We start from the raw sequence: 21764 nt of genomic DNA on the forward strand, positions 1-21764 counted from the left end.
ATTCACATGGTATGCTATCAACTCAGTCAGTCACATCAGCAAAATAATTTAAAAATTTTAATTTTTAAAAATTAAAAATTTAAACATTTCTTAAAATGTAAACTTTTAGGTTCATCATATGGAAATAAATTTAAGCACTTGCTGATTGTTCATGCAGTTAGCCACACGTTATCCATTTAACAGGTTCATTCAATTCATTTTATTCTTTTTTAATGAACACAACTACTCTGTCTTCTCCCCAACCAATCTTAAAATGCCTGTTGCTAAATTGCACGAATTGCTACATTTTAGCACTCATCTTAAAGTTATGGAAAATCTCTAAGGAAAATCAGTTCTTCTGCTGAATGAAATATAATCATTCACCAGAAGGATTATGATAGACATATCTGTGAGACTGATGCAAAGTTTATTGTGATTCACTTTTTTTTTAAGACTAACTCCCAGGATTGGACTGGCCTTGTCTTATATTTCAATTAAATCAGTTTGTGAAATGAAAATTTAGACATATTCTACATTCATCTTTTACTCACCATTTGCTTATAATATACATAAAAAAATAATTTTATGCATAGGCGATTTTTTTTTTCATAAATTTTCTTTACAAATTGATGAATATTGGAAGATGTGGTTGAAGCAATGTTTTCAGTGTTCAATGATAACGAAACACATATATAATTATCACTTATCACATGTTTAGTTTATTCTTTGCAAGAATAAAACAAGTTATACTGCATTGTTTCATTTGCAAATCTTTGAATTGTTGAAATTAGCAATTCATTTAATTTTTTTTTTTTTTTTAAACAGAAATTATAAAGAAGTACAGCAGTTTTGTTGGTAGTCCTATCTTTTTAAATGGAAAACAGGCAAACACATTACAGGTAAGATTGATAAAATCTTTTGGATTAATAGTCACATCAAAGTCAAGAAATGTTTTTAAAAAATGTTGCTGTCTGTTGTATTAATTAACATTTGTCTCTTTAAATTGAAAACAAATAGTGTGAATACAGCATCTTGTGTTACTTTACCATACACAAAAAAATCAGTTAATCTCTTTAATTTATTTGCTTAAACTAAAGATTATTTTCACCCAACAGGTTCACATGCATTGCTGCTCTAAAATTAAACATAGAAAGCTCATTTTCTTGCTTTCCAGACTATTGTATTGATTTTACATAGTACCAGTTTTATTGGTACTATGTAAAATCAATACAGTAGTACTACCTCGAGTTACAAGCACAGACTTCTTTTGTTATACTTGGTTCATTTACATGTGTTAAGGTACAACAACACTCATGCAGCAAGGACTGCATACTCTAATTACTCTGAGTCTGCAATAGCAGATTAAATAGTTGGCTTCACATTAAGTGCCGCATGTCTTGTATAAAATTATTTACAAGACATGCAAAAGCAAACATTTTGTATGTACTTAACTCTTCAAATAAACCCATACTTCCTCCTGTTTCTTTAGGAATGAATATGACGAAAATAAATAGATAATAAAAATGAGACAAGTTTGAAAATACATCATTTTCAAACCGCAAAGAAAACTAATAGGAAATATTTTAAAAAATATTAATTTCTTTTAATAATGATTTTTACCTAATTATTTGAGGATAAAATATCATTAAATAAGTGAATTGTAACTTCAAAAATTTCTGTAATAAAAAATAAGTAATAAATAAGTAATATATAAATAATATATAAAATAACTAATAAATAAGTAAAATTATTTTTATTTTTCAACATAATCTGGAATAAATGTATTAACTTTCTGGAATAAATGTATTAAAGCTAATACATTTATTCCAGCGATTCTCCAGTGCCATTCTTCTGTCCCTGTAGTGATTCTCAGTAAGATTTGCAGTATGATCTGCAAAATACCCCTCTACAGCTGCAATCACCTCTTGATTTGAAGAAAAATGCTAACCAGGGAGGAAGTTTTAGTTTTGGGAAGAGATAGAAGTCAGAGGGAGTCGAATCTGGGGAATAGGGTGGATATTTCAACAATTCATAGTGCAGATCCCTTAATTTTCCCATTCCCAAAACACCTTTGTGGGCAGGTGCATTACCCTGATGAAATTATGATTTTTTTCTTCTGCAAACTGGACCTTTTCTCACGAATTTTATCTTCTAGTTTTCTTAAAAGATCAGAATAATATTCCCCGGTTATTTTACCCTTTTCAAGATAATTAATAAACAAAATGCATCCCAAAAAAAAAAAAAAAACACCGATGCCATGATCTTTCCCGCTGATGGAACCGGCTTCTGTCCACTGTTTTGACTGCTGTTTGGATTCTGGTGTGTAACAGTGAATCCAAGTCTATTCCATAGTAATAAATCGACACACAAAATCAGTTTTATTCTTGTTAAAATGCTTCGAGCACTGTTCAGAGATTTTCATACAAGTGTGTTTTGATCTGCTGTGAGCAAGCATGGCACCCATCTTATGCAAAGCTTTTTCATTTGCAATTATTCATGCAAAATATATCTTACATGTTCTTTTGAAATGCCTGTAGTCTCAGCAATTTCACAAACTTTGACTTTCCAGTTATCCAACCATGTCGTGCACTTAATCAATAATTTCTGGTGTTGTTACACTTTTTGGACGTCATTCATGTGGATCATCTTCAAGGCAGGTACGGTCACATTTAAACTTGGTAGCCCATTTCTTAATTGTCAAAAATGAAGGAGAAGAGTGCCCATAAACTTTTATGAACTTCGAATGAATTTCTTTTGGTTAAACCTTCTTTTACAAATAATTTTATAACCTCATGATACTCAATTTTATCCATTTTAAGGGATACAGACAATGCTTTTGCTTCAGACAGCTGTATAAAACAAACTACTTGATAGAATGACTTGCAATTTCACATGGATGCATATGACAGATGTACTAACTTAGAGAAAAAAAATCTTCCTGATAGTGTTGCCATCTATGGTCAAGGCCGAGAACTTTTCAGACACCCTCGTATAATGAAATAACTTAGCAACCCTATTCATTAAAACCTAGTTTTAATTTGTTTACTGTGCAGAATCATATCCGAGTACAGAACTAAAACACATTCAACAGAATGTATACCTCTGTTTCTTCTTCATTACTAAATAAATCCATTATATCTAATTGTCATATTAAAAGGGAAAAAAACGTGTTTATGTAAACTGCTTTGAAAGAAGTCAACAAACACTCTCATTGGCAATATGATAGTAATATTAAAAAAAAAGTATAGTAATTGATACCAGTTACCAACATGTGCTATGTAATAAGTCACATCTGTGTAGCTGGTATAAATTGTAGGAATATGATGCCTCGAAATCGCTGTGATCGTGTCCAGGTGAAATGACCACAAGAAGGGGGAACTAATGGACTTTGAAAGAGACATTATGATAGCATGCCATGTTGTAGGCTTATCTGTTTGGCAAATTGTTGACAAATTGGGCCATCCCAAGTCAACAATCACTGATATCATAATGAGATGGAAGTACAAGGAGTCAAACGTAAGTGCTATCAGCAACAACCCAGCACACTCACTGAACATAACCATAGGATTCTACGAAGGATAAGTAAAAACGTCCATTTGTCAACCGATGTGTTAAATGCAGATTTCTGGGCTTTGACTGCAGCACGAATCTGCACAGAAACATTCAGAACTGAGACTCACAACATGGGTTTGTTTCCATGGTAGGACTGCAATATGCAAGCCTCACATTACCTGAACTAACATGCATCTTTATCTTCAGTGGTGCAAAGAGCGTCTTCAGTACAACGTGGAAGTTTGGAAAGCTGTGTTATGGAGCAACGAATCAAGCTACACCCTCTACCAAGCAGATGGATGGTGTGGATGTCCAGCGAACATCTCTTAGCAGAGTGCTTAACCCCCAACTATGAAATTTGTGTAGGTGGCAGTGTGATAGTTTGGTTCTGTTTTTCCTTTTTTGACCTCAGACCTCTGCTTGTGGTACCATGAACATTCTGGACAATGCAATGCTTCCTACTTTGTGGCATTTCTACTGATTTGACCATCTCTTTCAGCAAGACAGTGTGCTATGTCATAAGGCTGCTTCTGTAACTGCATGGTTTGTGGACATGAACATAGCCATACTTCACCGACTTTCACAGAGACCTTATCTCAACCCTATCATACATCTGTGGGATGAACTGGAGCTTCAGGTGAGGTCAAGGGATATCCACCCCCACAAAAGTCCAGGACCCCGTTAAGGTGCCTACAGGAAGAATGGTCCAAAATTCCCATTGATCGCTATTGTATGTATGCATGCTTGTGGAAAGTATGCCCTATAGGATTGCTGCAGTGATTACAACGAAAGGAGGTCCTACATCATATTAGGGTGGTCACTATGGCTGTTTGTTCCTCACACTATGGTGTGTGTTGACTTCTTTCCAAACAGTGTGTGAGAAAAATATTTTAATCTAACTAAAGTTAGACAGAAACCCACAAATCATCATTATCAAATTCATCATACGTACCCTCACAGGATGTACAGGATATAATGATAGTACCACATGCAAAATTTACACCATTGCGAACTTCTGATTAGTTGCAATGCAAGTTCATTGCAAGTTTCCTCCAAATTAATCTGTTATCTCTCAAGACTGCAACATTATCAGATCTTATATTTCTGTCTTCTAAGGTACTTTTTATTGTATCAATCCATCTATATATTGGGCTTCTTCTTGGTCTTTTTCCTGCCAACTGGCAAAGAACATTTGTTTTACTAATCTTTCCTCTCCCATTCTGTTTAAGTGACCATACCATATGAGATTAACTCTGCTAACTCATTCCTGAATGGTAACATTGGCAAGTTCTTTCCTAATATACTTATTTTTAATATATTGATGTCATTTATTCACTCCACTAATCTTTCTCAGAACTCTCATATCAGAGTTCTCCAGTCTTTGATCAAGTGTTTTATTTCTAACCCAGCCCTCAGATTTGAGTTAAAATTGGTTTGAACACTGTCTTGTATATAGCTAATTTAGTGTTCTGACTAATTTCTTTCTTATTCCATATAAATTTATTCAGATGATTTCCTACCATACCACCTTTACTAATTCTGTTGTCCATTTCCATATTTAATTTGCCATCTTCACTAAGAATTGTGCCTGAATAGCTGAAATGTTTTACTTGTTCTATTAGTTCACCATTCAGGATACAGTTGATGTTTTCAATGTTTCTGCCTATTTTCATCATCTTTGTCTTTTTCTTTTTTTTTTAACTACCTAGACATTGTAATAAATTTCATACCAAATTTATTACAACAGTTATTCAACTGTAGTAAGGGAATCTTGCAAATTTATACTGGATTTATTTGGAATTATAACATCATCTGCATAAAGCAAAGACCCAAAATTAACATCACTAATTTCCTTCATAATGTGATCCATATAGACCAGCGGTTCCCAACCTTTTTCGAGTCACGACCCTATTTTATAGAGGCAAAGTGATCCCCGACCCCGATACGTTAAAAATAGGCTTTTTAATAGGATAAATGAAAACACATTGAAAATAGATTTTTCAGTATAATTCAAAATAATGTTAACTTACGACATATTTAATGCGACGATTGAAATTGTAACTCATTAACAAGCTTAAAAATTCGCAGTTGAGTTTTCGTTAATGCCAACCTCGTGTCATTCTCAACATTTATTCTGTTTCTTGTTTTGGTTTTCAATTGAAGAAGCATTCTCACTGAGATATGTAGAAACAAAGGGGAGTAAAACTCGAAACACAAGCATGGTGACATTTGGATATGACCAATACATAGCACACCAAAATTGAGTCAGCAGTTTTTCATCAAATAAGTTGCATGCCGAGGAATCGTTCCGCAGATCCAAGAATTCATTTTGTACTTCATCGGGGATGCTGGCGACATCAAGGGAAGCAGAGAACAGATTTTGTACCAGTGCAGCTTCTTCTGTCAGCTCAGGGGAAATAACGCTGGAGTTCGTTTTCAAGAGAATCAAGATGCCCAGTAATCTCTTCTTTCAAATTGCCATTTATTTCACCTTCAGATTCGTCTACCACGCTGCACAGTTTCTCAAACATGACAATGTTTCCTAGATTTAATTTTCTTTGCCAGTTCTGGTGTTTGGATATAAATGCCCTGAGATTATCTTGAAATTCGATAATAGTTGTTTCCTTTCCTTGGAGTTTCAGGTTAAGCCTATTTTGCTGTTCTAATATGTCTGCTAGGTAAGCAATTCTTCTCAACCAAGCTTCATCATTAAAATAGGCCGCAAGTTCATGTTTCCCTTGCACTTCTAGGAATAACTTGATTTCTTCTTTCAACTCGAAAAAACTATTGACCACATTTCCTTTTGATAACTATCATACAGCAGTATAGATAAAAAGAACCTCATGATCAGCATTCATGAGGTTCTTTTGATGTAATTTACAATTTTTGATCACTGAATCAAATGCTTCTTGCAGGGGAGCTGGAAGAGTCTTACAGGCAAGAGCATATCGCTGAATCATGCAGTGAATTCCCTTTGCTTGGGGAGCAAGTTCTTTTACTCTTTTCTGAAAACCAGACTTAGATCCTAGCATAGCTGGTGCACCATCCTTACAAACCCCACAGACGTTTTTCCATTCTAGTCCTCCAGTCACAAAAAAGTTATTTATCTTCTCCATAATATCTTCTCCTTTTGTAGAGTTTCAAGTACATTACAAAATAGTAACTCTTCTTTGATGCCTTCTAAATGAATATATTTCACGAAGACAAGCAACAGAGAACATGAGCTTACGTCTGTTGACTCATCTACTTGAAAAGAAAACAATGGTGAAACTTTGATTTCATTCAAAATCTGCTCTTTAATGTCCATGGATGTGTCTGCTATATATGCCTTTGAATAGTATTATTAGACAGAGATATTCATTGTATCTTTACTTCGCTGGAAACCCCAAGAATTAACTTTACCATCTTCAACATGCAGGGTTTAATGAGCATTTCTCCAATTGTGTGAGGTTTTTTTTGCTTGGCAATTTCCAAGCAAAAAAACTTCTTCATATGATGCTTGCAGTAATGCTGTCCATTCTTGATGTAAGATTCCTGTTTGACAAGTCTCTAACATTTGCAACTAGTTTCATATCGACGAAAAAACTCTAAATCCTTTTTAGAATGCTCAAAATGCTTCATCTGTAAGTGACATAAGAGTTTTGACGGTTTCATAGACTCGGCATTGAGAACAACTTTGCACAAAACGCATTGTGGCTTCACTATTCCATTGTTAGTCAAGTAAGTAAAGCCATATTTCAAAAAACCTTCTGAATATTTACGTTTTCTTTCCATGGGGAGAGATTTCTAAAAATATAAAAATATATATATTTGAAACAATGTAAATAATATAATACAAATGTGCACAAATAATGTAGCAAAACAGTTCAAATAATTATTAAAAGTAAAGGTAAAGCAAAAACATTTATTTGAACTTTCCCACTTAAGATCCCAATTAATTAACAAAAAAAACTGGCTAAAAAACCATTTTTTTTTTGAATTTTATTGAATTTATAAGAAATACTATTGAAGACAATAAAGTTACGTGAAACATTTATTTCAAAAAAATATTTTCAAACGTACACTGTAATGTAAATCAAACACTGTTGAATCCACATCCATATTATGGGCAGTTATTTTAGTTACAAAACAACTACATGAAAAGTAGTTATTAGAAATTACAATTACCTAATTCAAATGTCTGCTTTTGTGTGATAAATGCGAAAATTACGTACCTGGACGTTAAGTGGTTTTAATTCATAAAAAAATTAAAAAATAATTTTGTGTACCTTTCTAAATAGTATTATTGGGTTGCTGGAGGTGACGAGTGAAAAGCCCGATCTGCAGATTATATTTTGATTGAGTTTAGCTATGTAGTCTGGAGCTGTTGGCGCTGCTACAGTGACAACTATGGTGTCTGGACCTTACAGCACTGCTCGGTTTGTGGTTGTTTGCTCTTGGCCGGCTGCTCAGCTGGCCAAAGAAGGGAAATAACGTGATGTACTGGGTGTCAGATTCCTGGAAGCAGGATCATTTGATTCGTGGCGACATACGATTTATTATATTTCACAGAATTCGCTGGTATCGAAGTAAAACCGTTGCTCCCCACAAGAAATAAGGCTAAGCACTCAGTGCACATGTATCACTAAGAATCGACCAATCACAAGCCAAGCCCACATTCCGTAGAGCCAATCACCGAACTGCACATGAACCTGGATCTCACAACAAGCTAACCCGACGAACGAAAGATCATTACACGTTTGTGCAGAACGCGATCATGTGATTTTTTATTTTCCCTTTTTAAAATTTTAAAATCACTACCCGGTGACCCCGACCCATGGGTTGGGAACCACTGATATAGACAATGAATAATCATCTTCCTGTACCTCCTTCAATTCTAACTGTTGAATTACAGCTTAAATAGAGACTATGTATTGCTTGATATAATGTCCCATTTACACCATATGACTGTAGCATTTTGAAGAGCTTTCCTTTTGGCACCTTGTCATATATAGATCCAGTCTTTTGCTTAAAATTGATAATAGAGAAAAGAAGAGAATACAATTTAGAAACACATATTACATTTGATGACTTTGAAAAAGCATTTCTTAAAGTTAAAAGAAGTATTTCATTTAACATATTCAAAGAAAGACAATATACCATATATTCTATAATAATATTCTAAAAGCTATCATAAGTATATATGAAAATAATCAAATAGAAATAAGATTAAATTGTGAACTATCATATCTGAGAGAGATAAATCAAGGAGGTCCAACAAGAATGTCCATTTTCAGCAACTCTTTGTAATATTTATTTAAATGAAATAATAATAAAATGGAATAAAAATGCTCATCAAGAGATTTCTTCTTACGTAAACTTAAACACACTCTCCTTTTTGCTGATGATCAGATAATAATTACAAATTCTGAAGATAGCTTACAGAAAGCTATTTTAAATTTAAATGAAATAGCCAGATTATGGAATGATAATATCAACAGAAAAATCAAAAATGGTAGACTTTAAAGGACAAAATTCAGTAAGAACTAAAATAGGAATAGATAACAAGATTTTAGAACAGGTGACTTTATTTAACTACCTAGAATATATGATTACATATGAAAATAAAAAAAAGATATAAACCTAAAAATTGCAGAATATTTAAAAATAACAGGCATAATTAACTCTGTATTTGAATCTAATCTAGTTCAAAAACATACTAGATTAAAATTATATAATACACTAGGGCTAATGTATTATATAATACATTAGCCCTAGCAGTCCTGTTGTATGGAAATGAAATCTTTATAAAGTTTATAAATTTTGTGAAATGAAGTTTATGAGACTGCAAAGTATACTTTATTCTATCACAAAAGAAATGAAGAAATCATGAAAGAACTAAACCAGGAATCAGTAATAGAAAAAAAAAAAAAATAAAGAAATATAAACATAAATGGATAGAACATATGGAAAGAATGAAAACAGAAAGATTACCAGTACAAGTATAAGGGGGACCGGAAAGTAATCAATTATTTTTGTCATTTTTAGCTAATTGTTTTTTCTTAAATAACACACAAATTATTAAATTTGATTTTTATTTAAATATTAGCATTACTTTTCTATTTAAAAACTATTTTTTTTTTAAATTTTAGATTATTTTTTTTAATATGGTGGGCTTTAAAGTTGAAGCGCACCATTTACGTCATTGTATGCTGTTTTTGTTTCACCAAGGAAAGAATGCTACCGAGGCTACCAAAATCATTTGCTCAACTTATGGAGACGTATTAAAGGTTAACAAATGTCAGCGATGGTTTAGGAGATTTGCAGAAAAAAATTTTGATCTCTCTGATCGTCCTCGATCTGGAAGACATCTTACTCTAGATGACGATGCTCTTAAGCTCTTCAGATCCAAAACAAACCATACAAGAATTAGCAGAGAAACTTAATTCATCATGGTAAACTGTCCAAGAGCACTTACATAAGAGTGTCAAGGTTCTTAAACAGGGTGTATGGGTACCGCATGAACTGTCAGAAAACAATAAAGCACAGAGACGGGCGATTTGCAATTCATTGTTGACCAGACAACAAAATGACCCCTTTTTGGAACGAGTTGTAACTGGTGACGAAAAATGGGTGCTGTATAAGAATAATAAATGCAAAAAATAGTGGCTTTCTCCAAATCAAACTCCAATTCCAACACCTAAAGATGGACTTCATCCACAAAAGGTTTTGTTGTGCATTTGGTGGAATATTCATGGAATTATTCATTACAAATTCGTGGAACAAGGTAAGACTATCACATCAACCATCTACTGTGAACAATTAGAGTGACAACATCAAGCATTGTTAATCAAACGTCCTATGCTTGTCAATCGAAAAGGGTAATTTTGCAGCAAGATAATGCAAAACTACATTCTGCAAGAATGACTCAAGAAAAAATTAGGATGGGAGCTTCTACCACATCCTCCATATTCACCGGATATTGCCCCTAGTGACTATCACTTATTCAGGTCCTTAGAACGCAGCATAAGAAATAAAACGTTCCGTTCGCAAGATGATGTTCAAAGAACTTTCATATCATTTTTTGCCTCCAAAGAAAAAACGTTTTTCAAAAAAGGAATTCTAAACTTCATAGATCGTTGGAATAAGGTTATAATTAACGATGGCAATTACAGAATTGAATAATGTTAATTTGTTCTTTAATAAAATTTATATTAAAAATGTAGTTCAAAAAATTGATTACTTTCCGGTCCCCCTTATATTAAATTACAAACCATTACATAAAAGAAAACCAGGACGTCCTCTGAAGAGATTCAACGATGACTTCTGAGGCCAGAACAGGCCATTGTAGACCTAAATCCATGAAAAGTATGACGATGATGATTTCTCAGGTATACGTGCATAAATCTTAACCAGGCACACTCAGTATAGAAATACACGTGATTCTCATATTCAATTTTATTTTTTGTTTTTATAGATGGGTACTATGAAAACCAGTGGTGCACCCAGATGGAGGGCCAAGGAGCCCGGGCATCCCCCAAAGAAAAGAAAAAAAAATACTAGAAAATTTTCCAAAAATCTTTTCCTAATTAAAATTCATTTTTTTTTTATTTATGTTGTGTCGTGTCTTCTATTTCTATACTACTTATGAATTAGCGATCACTGCAGATGCTCAGTCGTATGCGATGCATAGTGTGTATTCGCAAATCGTCTGCTCAGCCCCCTCCAAGATTAAATCCTGAGTGCGCCACTGATGAAAACTGTATTGTAAAACTTTTATACCTCTATATTTGAGCATTTCTGATCAGATTTCATCCACTCCAGCAGCCTTTGCACACTTTGGCTGTTTGATGGCTTTTTATATTTCAAGTATGGATATGTATCTTCCTGGGAGTTTTCTACCACTGAGCTGACACTGCTTGTTACATGTAGCAAATTTTAAAAGTAATTACTCCAAATAACTAGAATATCTTTATCTTCAGTTTTCATGTTACCTTCATCATCTCTGATTTCTTTTACAGTACTGTTTCCTCCATTTTTGAGCATTTTTAATAGCCTTCAGAATATTTATTTTCACTGTTCTTACCAAAGTCTTCCCATGACTTGCTTAGCTAATTTTACACAGTGCTTTGCTTTCTTACATTTTTCTCTGTATTCCCTAAGAGCATAAGGTGACTTACTTGCCAGGAACTTTTGATGTACTTTCTTCTTCTTTTCCTCGACTGTCTCTTAAACTTCCTGAGTTCACCATGGAGTTCTGATTTTTCTATCCTTGCAGATTACCTCACCACATGCCTCTCTGGCTGAATCCATCAAAGTTTTCTCTAGGGTTTGCCACTGAAGAGGTTTTCAAACTTTCATTTTTTTTCTTCAATGATGTTTGTATATTTGAGTCTAAGTTCACCTCTGAAAGCTGCTCAGGTTTCATTTGTTTTAAAAAACTTTCTTACACGCTCTGCTTTTGAAATTCAGTTTTATCCTACTGAAAACTAGATGTGATCACTTCCTGTTTCAAATCCTCTGTATACTTTTGTGTCCTGAACCACTGGGAAAACATTGCCGTCAACTATAACATAGTTGATGAGACTTTCTTATTTCTTACATCTTCTCTCTATGTGAATTTGTGTACATTTTTATGTTGGAACATGGTGTTAGTAATAACTAGTCCATGTCCTGAACAGAAATCCACCAGGCACTTACTATTATTATTAGGTTTGCTGTATTCTCCAATTTTTCACAAAACATTTCTATATGTCTTTAATCATTTCCTACTCTGCTGTTTAAATCAACAACAAGGACCAACATTTCCTTTTTCACTGTGTTAGTTGCCTTCTCTAATGCCTTGAAAAATTTTTCCATTTCTTCCTGAGTAGAACCTTCTTCGTTGACCATAGGCACAAATAAGAATAATATCAAAAAATCAGCTAACACCATGCAGTGAAGAGAGATGGCTCAACAAGTGCCGCCATGTAGTGGTCCCTAACGCTAACACAATATATTTAATGTCTGAAATAATGTGGGTTCTACGGTCGATTTTCTTGAGTTTACAGGACGAAAAAACCGTGAGTTTACAGGACGAAAAAACCGAGAGTTTCCGGGAGAAAAAACCCGCTTGCCCGTGCCAGAGATCGACTAACTTGGGAACTGGTCGAAAAAAGGCTTAGAAAAATTTCCTCTAGTCGATGACTAGATTCGAAACAAAGTCTTCCTTCATGCAGTCAAGCGCCATGGTGTGCAAACATCACATAATAACGTTTTTATATTATTATTATTGCGTGACACCTCCAAGGAGTCCAAAGACTCATCGAGGGAGGGCACCTACTCTACAACTCTCTGTCTCAAACACTCAATCCATCAACTACAACAAACTGCAACTACTACCCACCACCATTATTTTCACAGACGATCATAAACATCCATGCCCACAGCAGGATTTGAACCTGCAGCCTTTTGCCTGGAGAGTGGATATGCTAACCACTCAGCCAACCAGGCTGCCATCTAAACTAGACTTATGAAAATCTTGAACTTCTCTTTATAAACTGAAATATAAACATTGCAGAGTGCATAATCATTACTAGATGGGAGGGGGGGGGAATGGGGACTCAGTATCCCAGACTCAAAAGTATTCTCTGTTTTAAAAGTTCTGTGGATCCAAATAAAGTTGAATAATTAAAATTAGAATTAATAAAGCAGTTTGTTAATATATTAAATAGAAATGGTCATATATCAAATATTCCTAGAATACTCTCTTAAAATTTATTTAAACTAAAAGACATCACTGTTTTTATTCTAATATCCTTATCAGGATGACTCTGTACAGTCATTGAAAAGCACAAAATGAAGAAATTCTCTGGAAAAGAATAACAGTTATGTGTTTTTTTAAACAAGTAATAATTCCTAGCTGAGAGTAGCATGTGGTGTAAGACCGATAATTGATTTTTAAATGCCATACAAAATATGATGCTGTGGTTTCTACTCTTCTTTCTCAACCTGGTCGGTCCACTGCTGGACGAAGGCCTCCACTTTTTTGACCACTTCTTTCTATCTTTGGCTGTCTTCTTCCACTTCTTGTCAAAGTTTTTAAGGTCATCTTCCCATCTCTAGTCCTTGGCTTTCCTCTGTTTCTTCTTCCAGTTGTTATCCAGTTTGTAATCTCCTTGGTCCAGCATCCATCATCTCTTCTCATTACACGGTCTGCCCTTCCATTTTCAGGTCTTAATATGAGTTAGAATGTCATTTATCTTGGTTTGCTCTCTAATCCAAGAGTTTCTTATTTTATCTTTTAAAGAGATCTCTAGGATGTTTCTTTGAGCAATCTTCAATTTGTTTTCCAGTCTTTTTGTTAGGTTCCAGGTTTCACTACCAGGTTTCTACTCAGACAAGTCATATTTCACAAACAACTTCTAAATTCCTTGAAGCAATAAGGCTGGAGGCTATCTTTGAGGAAAGCAATCCATTCTACCATTTTTTCTGCATATATGAAGAAAATACATGCATTGAATCCTTGATATCACTTTTATAAGGAATGTTCTTTCATTATCTGTTTATTAAATAACTTAAGGAATTGACAACGTACAAAGGATATAAATTAAACTTTAATCTATATTTCCAATATTTCGGCAACGTCACGTTGCCATCTTCACAGGAACTTAAAATAAAGACACGTGCACGCAGGCACTACACACAGTAAATGAGGACGAAGCAGGAATCTATTGTTTCTCCTAAAAGTCCTGATGGTGCTCCTAGCGGGCTATGTAGGTATTCTTGGATGTTGGGTTCACCACTCTCCCCACCCTTGGCCAACTTCTTTATGGAGACTTTTGAAGAGAAAGCCTTAAACTCTGCCCCACAAAACCCAACCATATGGCTTTGCTACGTTGATGATGTGTTTGCTATTTGGCCACATGGCTCGATACACTCCTCTCCTTCCTAACACACTTAAAACAACCAACACCTAACAGAATCATCAAGTTCACCCTGGAAAAAGAGAAAAACAACAGCCTCCCTTTCTTAGACACACTAGTCACCTGCCAGCCTGATGGAACCTTGGTTTTCTCAGTTTATAGAAAACCCACCCATACAGGCAGATACATTCACCAACAATTCCCCCCCCCCCCACACACACACACACAAGAATATGGAGTTATTAAGACACTACACAACAGGGCTAAACTTATCTGTTCAAATGACAATGCCCTAACCACAGAACTAAACCACATCAGCAACACTTTCTCAGCCAATGCCCCCCCCCCCCCCATCCAAAAAATATTGAAACCAGTAAACCACAATCCCCCCCTTCTTTACAATAAGGATTACTCTAAATCTATCACCATTCCCTACATCCGAGGCACCTCTGAAAAAATTACCAAAATCCTAAAAAAACATGACTTGACCTCGTGTTACAGACCATATAGAAAATTGGCATCCCTTATCCGCTCCACTAAAGACCAACCACTTCTCCTAGACTTACCTGGTGTATACCAGGTCCCTTGCAGCTGTAAGCTGTCCTACTTTGGCCAAAAAGGCAGGACAGCGAATATCAGAATTTCAGAACACAAGGACTACATCCAGTTTCACCAGTACAGCCACTCTGGTCTTACAGACCATGCTCTTGATACACACCACAGAATACAGTGGAAGAAAGTCACGGTAATACACCGTAGTAAATTCAAATTTGAAAGGCTATTCATGGAATCTGCCTCAGCCCTAAGAAACATGGCAAACCTCAACAAATTTGGTTACATGAGACCGCCCCAAATTTGGGAGACTTACATTAGAAGACCTTCAGCCCAATGGCCAAGAATAACTACATAGCCCGCTAGGAGGCACCATCAGGACTTTTAGGAGAAACAATAGCTTCCTACTTTATCCTCATTTACTGTGTGCACGTGTCTTTATTTTAAGTTCCTGTGAAGATGGCAATGTGACGTTGCCGAAATATTGGAAATATAGATTAAAGTTTAATTTAATTTATATCCTTTGTATGTTGTAAATTCCTTAAGTTATTTAATAAGCATGTTTAACCAACGTCTAAGCCTTTCTGCGAGAATTTCTTTCATTATCTCTGCAGCATTCATTCTCCCCTTTCAGTATCCTTGCTACAAATTTTCAAGTGTTTCCAATGCCAAGCTCAATGGAAGTATTTTGTGGGCTAAATACAAAAATTAACTGAAGATGAATGGTTTGAAGGAACATGATAACTGAAAACAAAACATGTATTGGTTTCTCAAATGTAATAACAAATTTCTTAAATAACAATACTTATTTTAAATGCATAGTTGAAAATATGCTAAAAAATTTGAAACATTTGAAAACTTAAAATATGAATTTTAAAGTTCTTGCACTCCCATATAGAATATTTTCCTGAGAAAAAATTTTCAGGTGAAAATTTTTTCACCTGAAAATGTACAGGGTGAAAGATTTCACCAGGATATAAGATAAATGGAAAGGTGACATTGTGTGCATGTTTCAAGGCTATTGAAGATCTGAAATGCATGCTGGAATTTTGGCATGATGGCAGTATTATTATCATATTTAGTCTCTAGGATTTCCAGATTATTTAACTTTTGGCCCATCCATGGTACTAAATGTATGACAGTTTTACAATTGTTTCTGTGCAATGGATTAACATTAAAAGAAAAAAAAAATTAAGATAAAGACTGATATTGTGATTTCACTTTTTCTTTTTTTTTTTTAGGCTCTTTGGCTCCTTGAACCTAAAGATGTAACACAGGAAATGCATTCTTCATTTTATCGTTTCATTGCCAATGCATATGATGTTCCACGCTATTATCTTCATTATCAGACAGATGTTCCCATAAGTTTAAGATGTGTATTGTATTTTCCTGAAGGGAAACCTGGTCTTTTTGAAATGAGTCGTGAAGGAGAGACAGGTATTTCACTGTACAGCAGACGTGTACTAATAAAAAGTAAAGCAGACATTTTGCCAAAATGGCTACGATTTGTAAAAGGTAATTAAGTTATATTTCTTACACACTGATTTTAAGTATCCATTTTTTGTGAAAATTTTGCTAAAATGATAAAAATCAATTAATTTCTTTAATTGTTTTTTTTCCCTAAGCACAATTAGATCTGTGTAGCTCATTCGAAGTAGCACTTGCATCCTCTGCCTTTGGTCGCTCGAAGTTAGACATAGGTTCAAGTCTAGTCGCTGACTAGAGGAATTTTTTTCTAAGCCTATCTTTGACTGATTCCCAAGTTAGTCGATCTCTGGCATTGGCAAGTGGATTTTTTCTCCTGGAAACTCAGGTTTTTTGTCCCGTAAACTCAAGATAATCGACCGTAGTACCCACATTATTTTTAGACAGTAACATATCCTGTTTACCAAGAGATGGTAGCACTTACTTGTTGGTCTTTTCGTCAGTGGCCGCCTAAGAGAAGATTACAATATAGGATTTACAAGTTTTTTTTTTAATTTTATTTTGAAATATTAAAGCAAATCAAATGCAAGAAATGAGTTTAATAAAACATTAAAGAAATTTATTTATTTAATTATCTTTTTTAAATCCAAATTAGTCAATTTTCTTTATTAAAAAAAAATTTGGCAATTCATTCAATACAATTCTGATAAATTCCATCGAGTTTTTTTATTAGGATTTCTCACTGCTGTCTGCCTTCTTATATTCTCATTTGTGTGATATTCAGTTTTAATATACCTTCTATTCACCTCAGCATGTTTATTTTTGTACTTCCTAATTCTTCATCTTTTTGGTATTAAGGATTCATTGTGATTTTCTCTAATAATGTTATTTTTCAACAAATGATATTCAGAGTTATCATCCACCAGTAGATCACTCTGAATATAATTTGTTGAGCACTTAAAGTGAACAGAATTCCAGAGCTCTTTTCAGTGATCTAGTGGTTTTATGGAAGAATTCTTTATTGTATATATCTGATGTAATTTGTATACGATACCAATCAGCGGGAATTTTGGGCCATTCTTTCTACAGGCATGTATCTTAAAATTAATTTAAGATACATGCATATGCTTATGCATAACTGAAAGTATGAATTCATTAATAACCACATTACTGTGAACAGGCCAGTTCATTCAAGCAGACATTCAAATCCCATTAAATGTCTGCTTGAATGAACTGGTCTGTTCACAGTAATGTGGTTATTAATGAATTCATATTTTCAGTTATGCATTAGCATATGCATGTATCTTAAATTAATTTTATAATCTTATTATTTTGTGTGGTTCTTCTTTTATTTCAGAATGCCCTGTGACAATGTAGCTGCAATTTTATTTATTTTGCAAAGCTGTGGTTACCTGTTCAAACAGAAGAGACTTATATACACTGCTTCAAAAGAAGACAACAGACACCATAGTTTGAGGAACAAACAGCTATGGTGCCCACCTTAATAAGATAGGACCTCTTTTCACTGCAATGACTGCACCAGTCCTACAGCACATACGCTCTACAAGTATACGATACCGATCAGTGGGAATTTTGGGCTATTCTTTCTGCAGGCATGTAATGAGGTTCTGGACTGTTGTGGAGTGAATGCCCTTTGATCTCGCCACGCTCCAGTTCATTCCACAAATGTTCAGTAGAGTTAAGATCAGGAATCTGTGTGGTGATGTTCATATCCACAAACCAGGCAGTTACAGCAACAGCGTTATGACACGGTGCAGTCTTGCTGAAAGAGACAATGGTCATTTTCATAGAAACTTTGCAACGTAGGAAACACTCACTGTCCAGAATGTTCAGATACCTCTCTGAGTTCAGTGTTCATGGCACCACAAACAGAGATCTGAGACCAAACCAGGAAAAACAGAACTATACCATTACACTGCCATCTCCTAATTTTATAGTTCGGGTTATGCACTCTGGGCATCTACAACACCAGTTCATCTGCTTAGTAAAGGGTGTAGAATGATTCATCACTCCATAACACAGCTTTCCAAGCTTATATGTCCCACTAAACACACTCTTTGAAGACAACTCTGCATGTTAGTTCAGGTAATGTGGAACTTGCATATTGCAGTCCTATCATTGAAATGCAGATTCATGTTCCAGTCAATGACCAGAACTCTGCATTCAACTGTTGGCTGAAAAATGGCAGTTTTTACATATCGTCCTGCATAGCACCCTATGATCACGTTTGCTGAGTGTGGTGGGCTGTCCACTGCAGGTGGCACTTGCAGTAGACTCCCTGCACTTCCATCTCAGTATGGTATCACTGATTGTTGACTTGGGATGGCCCAATTTGCCAATATAGGCATGCAACATGTCATCCTATCATAATGCCTCTTTCAGACTTTGTCACTTCCCATCTCGTAGTGATTTCTATGATCACTAACATCCAGACATGGTTGCACTGACTTGAGAACATCATATTCTTCTAAATTTATTTATTGTTTATAGCTGGGATAAACTATTCCGGCTACAAACACATGACTTGTTACATGGCACGATACACCTTGCCTTTGGAAGTGTCCCTTGACTTCTTTTCAAGTAGTGTACTTCTAAACACTGATTTCACCAGTAATATTTTGCAGAAGCAGTGACTTTATTGGGCCAATGTGGTAGTACCTGGCAGCTTTTAATTAAGGACATCTAGAAAATTACCAGACTAACAAAACATGTTTTCCAAAGTTTGCTTATAATACATATGCACAGCAGAAAAAAATAAAAATAATAATCAATCATTTATGTTATGGTTTAGAGGAGAAAACACATGGTTAATAATTATTTAACTAACTTTAGTTAGGCTTTCTCTGTCCCACCATCAGTCGTTTCATGCAACGCTTTTTAAAAAATTACCTTAAATTCTGCTCCATTCAGATCTGCATTATGGCTATGCTATGCTGATAACATGTTCTCCATTTGGCCACGTGGTTTGGATATGTTGAAAAGGTTTTTAGAACATCTGAACAGCCTACACCCTAGAATATGTTTCACCACTGAAAATGATAATTGTCTGCTCTTCCTTGACACTTTGGTCATCAGGCTAATTATCAGATCCTTATCCATTTCTATCTGCATGAAATCTGTTTACACTGGTAAGTGCATCCATAACATCACCACCCCTCTCAGCAGTATGGTGTTATAAAACTTTAATAAATAGAGCCAAAATCTGATTGGCTATATACTAGCATGTCTGCTGAAATCAATCATATGGGGATCTTTTTTTTTTCCCAGCCAGTGCCCCCCTCCTCAGAATTAACAGAAATCCCCATCCATTTTCCTAAATCCAATTCCTTCCAAAATCCAGATCACAAATATGTTGCCATTCCTTACATCCAGGATACCTTGGGAAAAAGTTTCACACATTCTTAAAAGGTGCAACATGCACAATTCCTTTAAGCCATATCAAAATTGACTATCCTTATCTGTTCACCAAAAGATCCTCTTTTCCAACTAGATTATTCTGGTGTTTACAGTATTCTCAGCTGTTGCAGGGAATACTGTAGGAATTATGTCCATTATTTACAAGCCATTATGGACTGTGCCATCAACAAGGATTACTGTATAATGGAAGAAAACTTCCCTGTTATACCAGAAGCAAATACAAATCTGAAAGACTTCCTGAAATCTTCCACAGCACTACATGTTTCCAAAGTTGAATAAACGTCTCCTTAGCTTATCCAAAATCTGAGAGACAATTGCTTGATCCATCTGACAGACAGTCAAGATAATTGTCTCTCAGATGAGATCAAGCAAGATCCCACCTCTGTACCCATAGAGAATGTCAGCCAGGGCTTTAGGATTCTGCCTTTTTTTACACGTTCTTTGTTTCCTTTCTACTGGTATGCCTGCATGCAGATCGTGTACAATCTTTGTGCCCATGAAGATGCCTTTGTGACCAGTTAAGTCATATGGAAGTTCCATAGGCTTTACTGCTTAAAATAATTGTTATAACAGTGTTTTCCATAGTCAACTGTATCTACTTTTTCATGTGTGATCATTATTATTATCATTCCTGACACCTCCAAAGAGTCCAAACACTCATCACGGGAGGACACCTACAACTGTCTCAACCACTACACCGAACCTCTACTACGAATCATCTCCATCTACTGCCCACCTCCTCCACCACCACCCTTATAATATCAACAAGATTTTATCTATGCATGCATTTTGTTTTACTATTTTCATACTTCTCTTTCCCTTAGAAATATAGAAAATATTTTTCTTTGTTTCCTCATTATTTTTCTTATTGCCATTCTCTTTCACTTTATTATTACTATTATACGAGTATCTCCATTGACTCAAGACTCATTACAGGAGACCCACCTAACTACTATTTGCACGATACCTATCATACCTCTCCTTAAACTTATTCACCAATGGGACACTTAGGACTACCTCTGGCAGTTTATTCCACTCATTAACAATTCTCCAATCAAAGAACATAGTCTACACACCCTTACTAACTAGTCTTACACAACTTCCAGGGTTAACCCTTTGTTCTCTCCCCTTACTCCTCATGTATTGAAAACTTTCTTGTGTCAATCTTATAGTATCACTCTAGTAACTTATAAATTTCTGTCACTGCTCTTGTCCGCTTGTCAACTAACCTCTGCAACCCACACACCTTCAGTCTCTCTCTCCTTAGAGAGCATTCCACAGACCTGTCACCAGCTTGGTCATTCATTTCTGGATCCTCTCCATGACCTCCTGATCTCCAAGAAATCCAGGTGAAATCCAAGTCTGTGCACAGTAGTCAACATATGGCCAAAATCATAGCCTTCCAAACAGGAATAATAACCTCCCTATTTTAACTTGTCAGTGTGTTCTTCAACATCCAAGTAATCCTTTGAGCTATTTTGTCAACTTTTACAATATGTGTCTTCTGAACTTCAAGCTTCTCTGCACCATCACCCCCCATATCCTTAGTTTGATAATTTTCCTGTTATCCAGTAACATCAATATGATGCAAAGTATGTAATGTTTTGATTACAAAGTGTATTACCTTACATTTGCAACATTAAATTGATAGCCATTGTCCTTTGCCCACATTGCCAATTTATTTAAATATCCTGCAAGATATCTACATCATCTGTCAACTGTTGCCCCCCTCCCCCAGTTTTGCATCATCAGCAAACGACTGAATATCTCCTTAAATCTTCCACTGTATCATTAATATACAAATTAAAGAGTAATGGCCATAGTATAGAGCTCTGAGCTACTCACTAGTCACCTGCATTTGTCTTGATTCCACTCCATCATACATTACCCTTGATGTCTGTCTATCAGCCATCCTCCATGCCACCAGCTTCACAT

General features: G+C 35.1%; 1 protein-coding gene across 1 annotated transcript in view; it reads left to right on the forward strand.

Moving 5' to 3' along the window:
• Window positions 1-21764, forward strand: part of Trap1 (TNF receptor associated protein 1) — a 271125-nt gene that overhangs the window by 180830 nt on the left and 68531 nt on the right. The window contains exons 8-9 of the mRNA XM_090403299.1: window positions 805-878; window positions 16208-16481. Coding sequence (XP_090259425.1) covers window positions 805-878; window positions 16208-16481 — 348 coding nt within the window. The remainder of the gene's footprint in view (window positions 1-804; window positions 879-16207; window positions 16482-21764) is intronic.

This window comes from Typopeltis vanoorti, chromosome 13 (genome assembly GCF_054136105.1).
Source record: "Typopeltis vanoorti isolate ZY-2024b chromosome 13, IOZ_Tvanoo_1.0, whole genome shotgun sequence".
Lineage (NCBI taxonomy): Eukaryota > Metazoa > Arthropoda > Arachnida > Uropygi > Thelyphonidae > Typopeltis > Typopeltis vanoorti.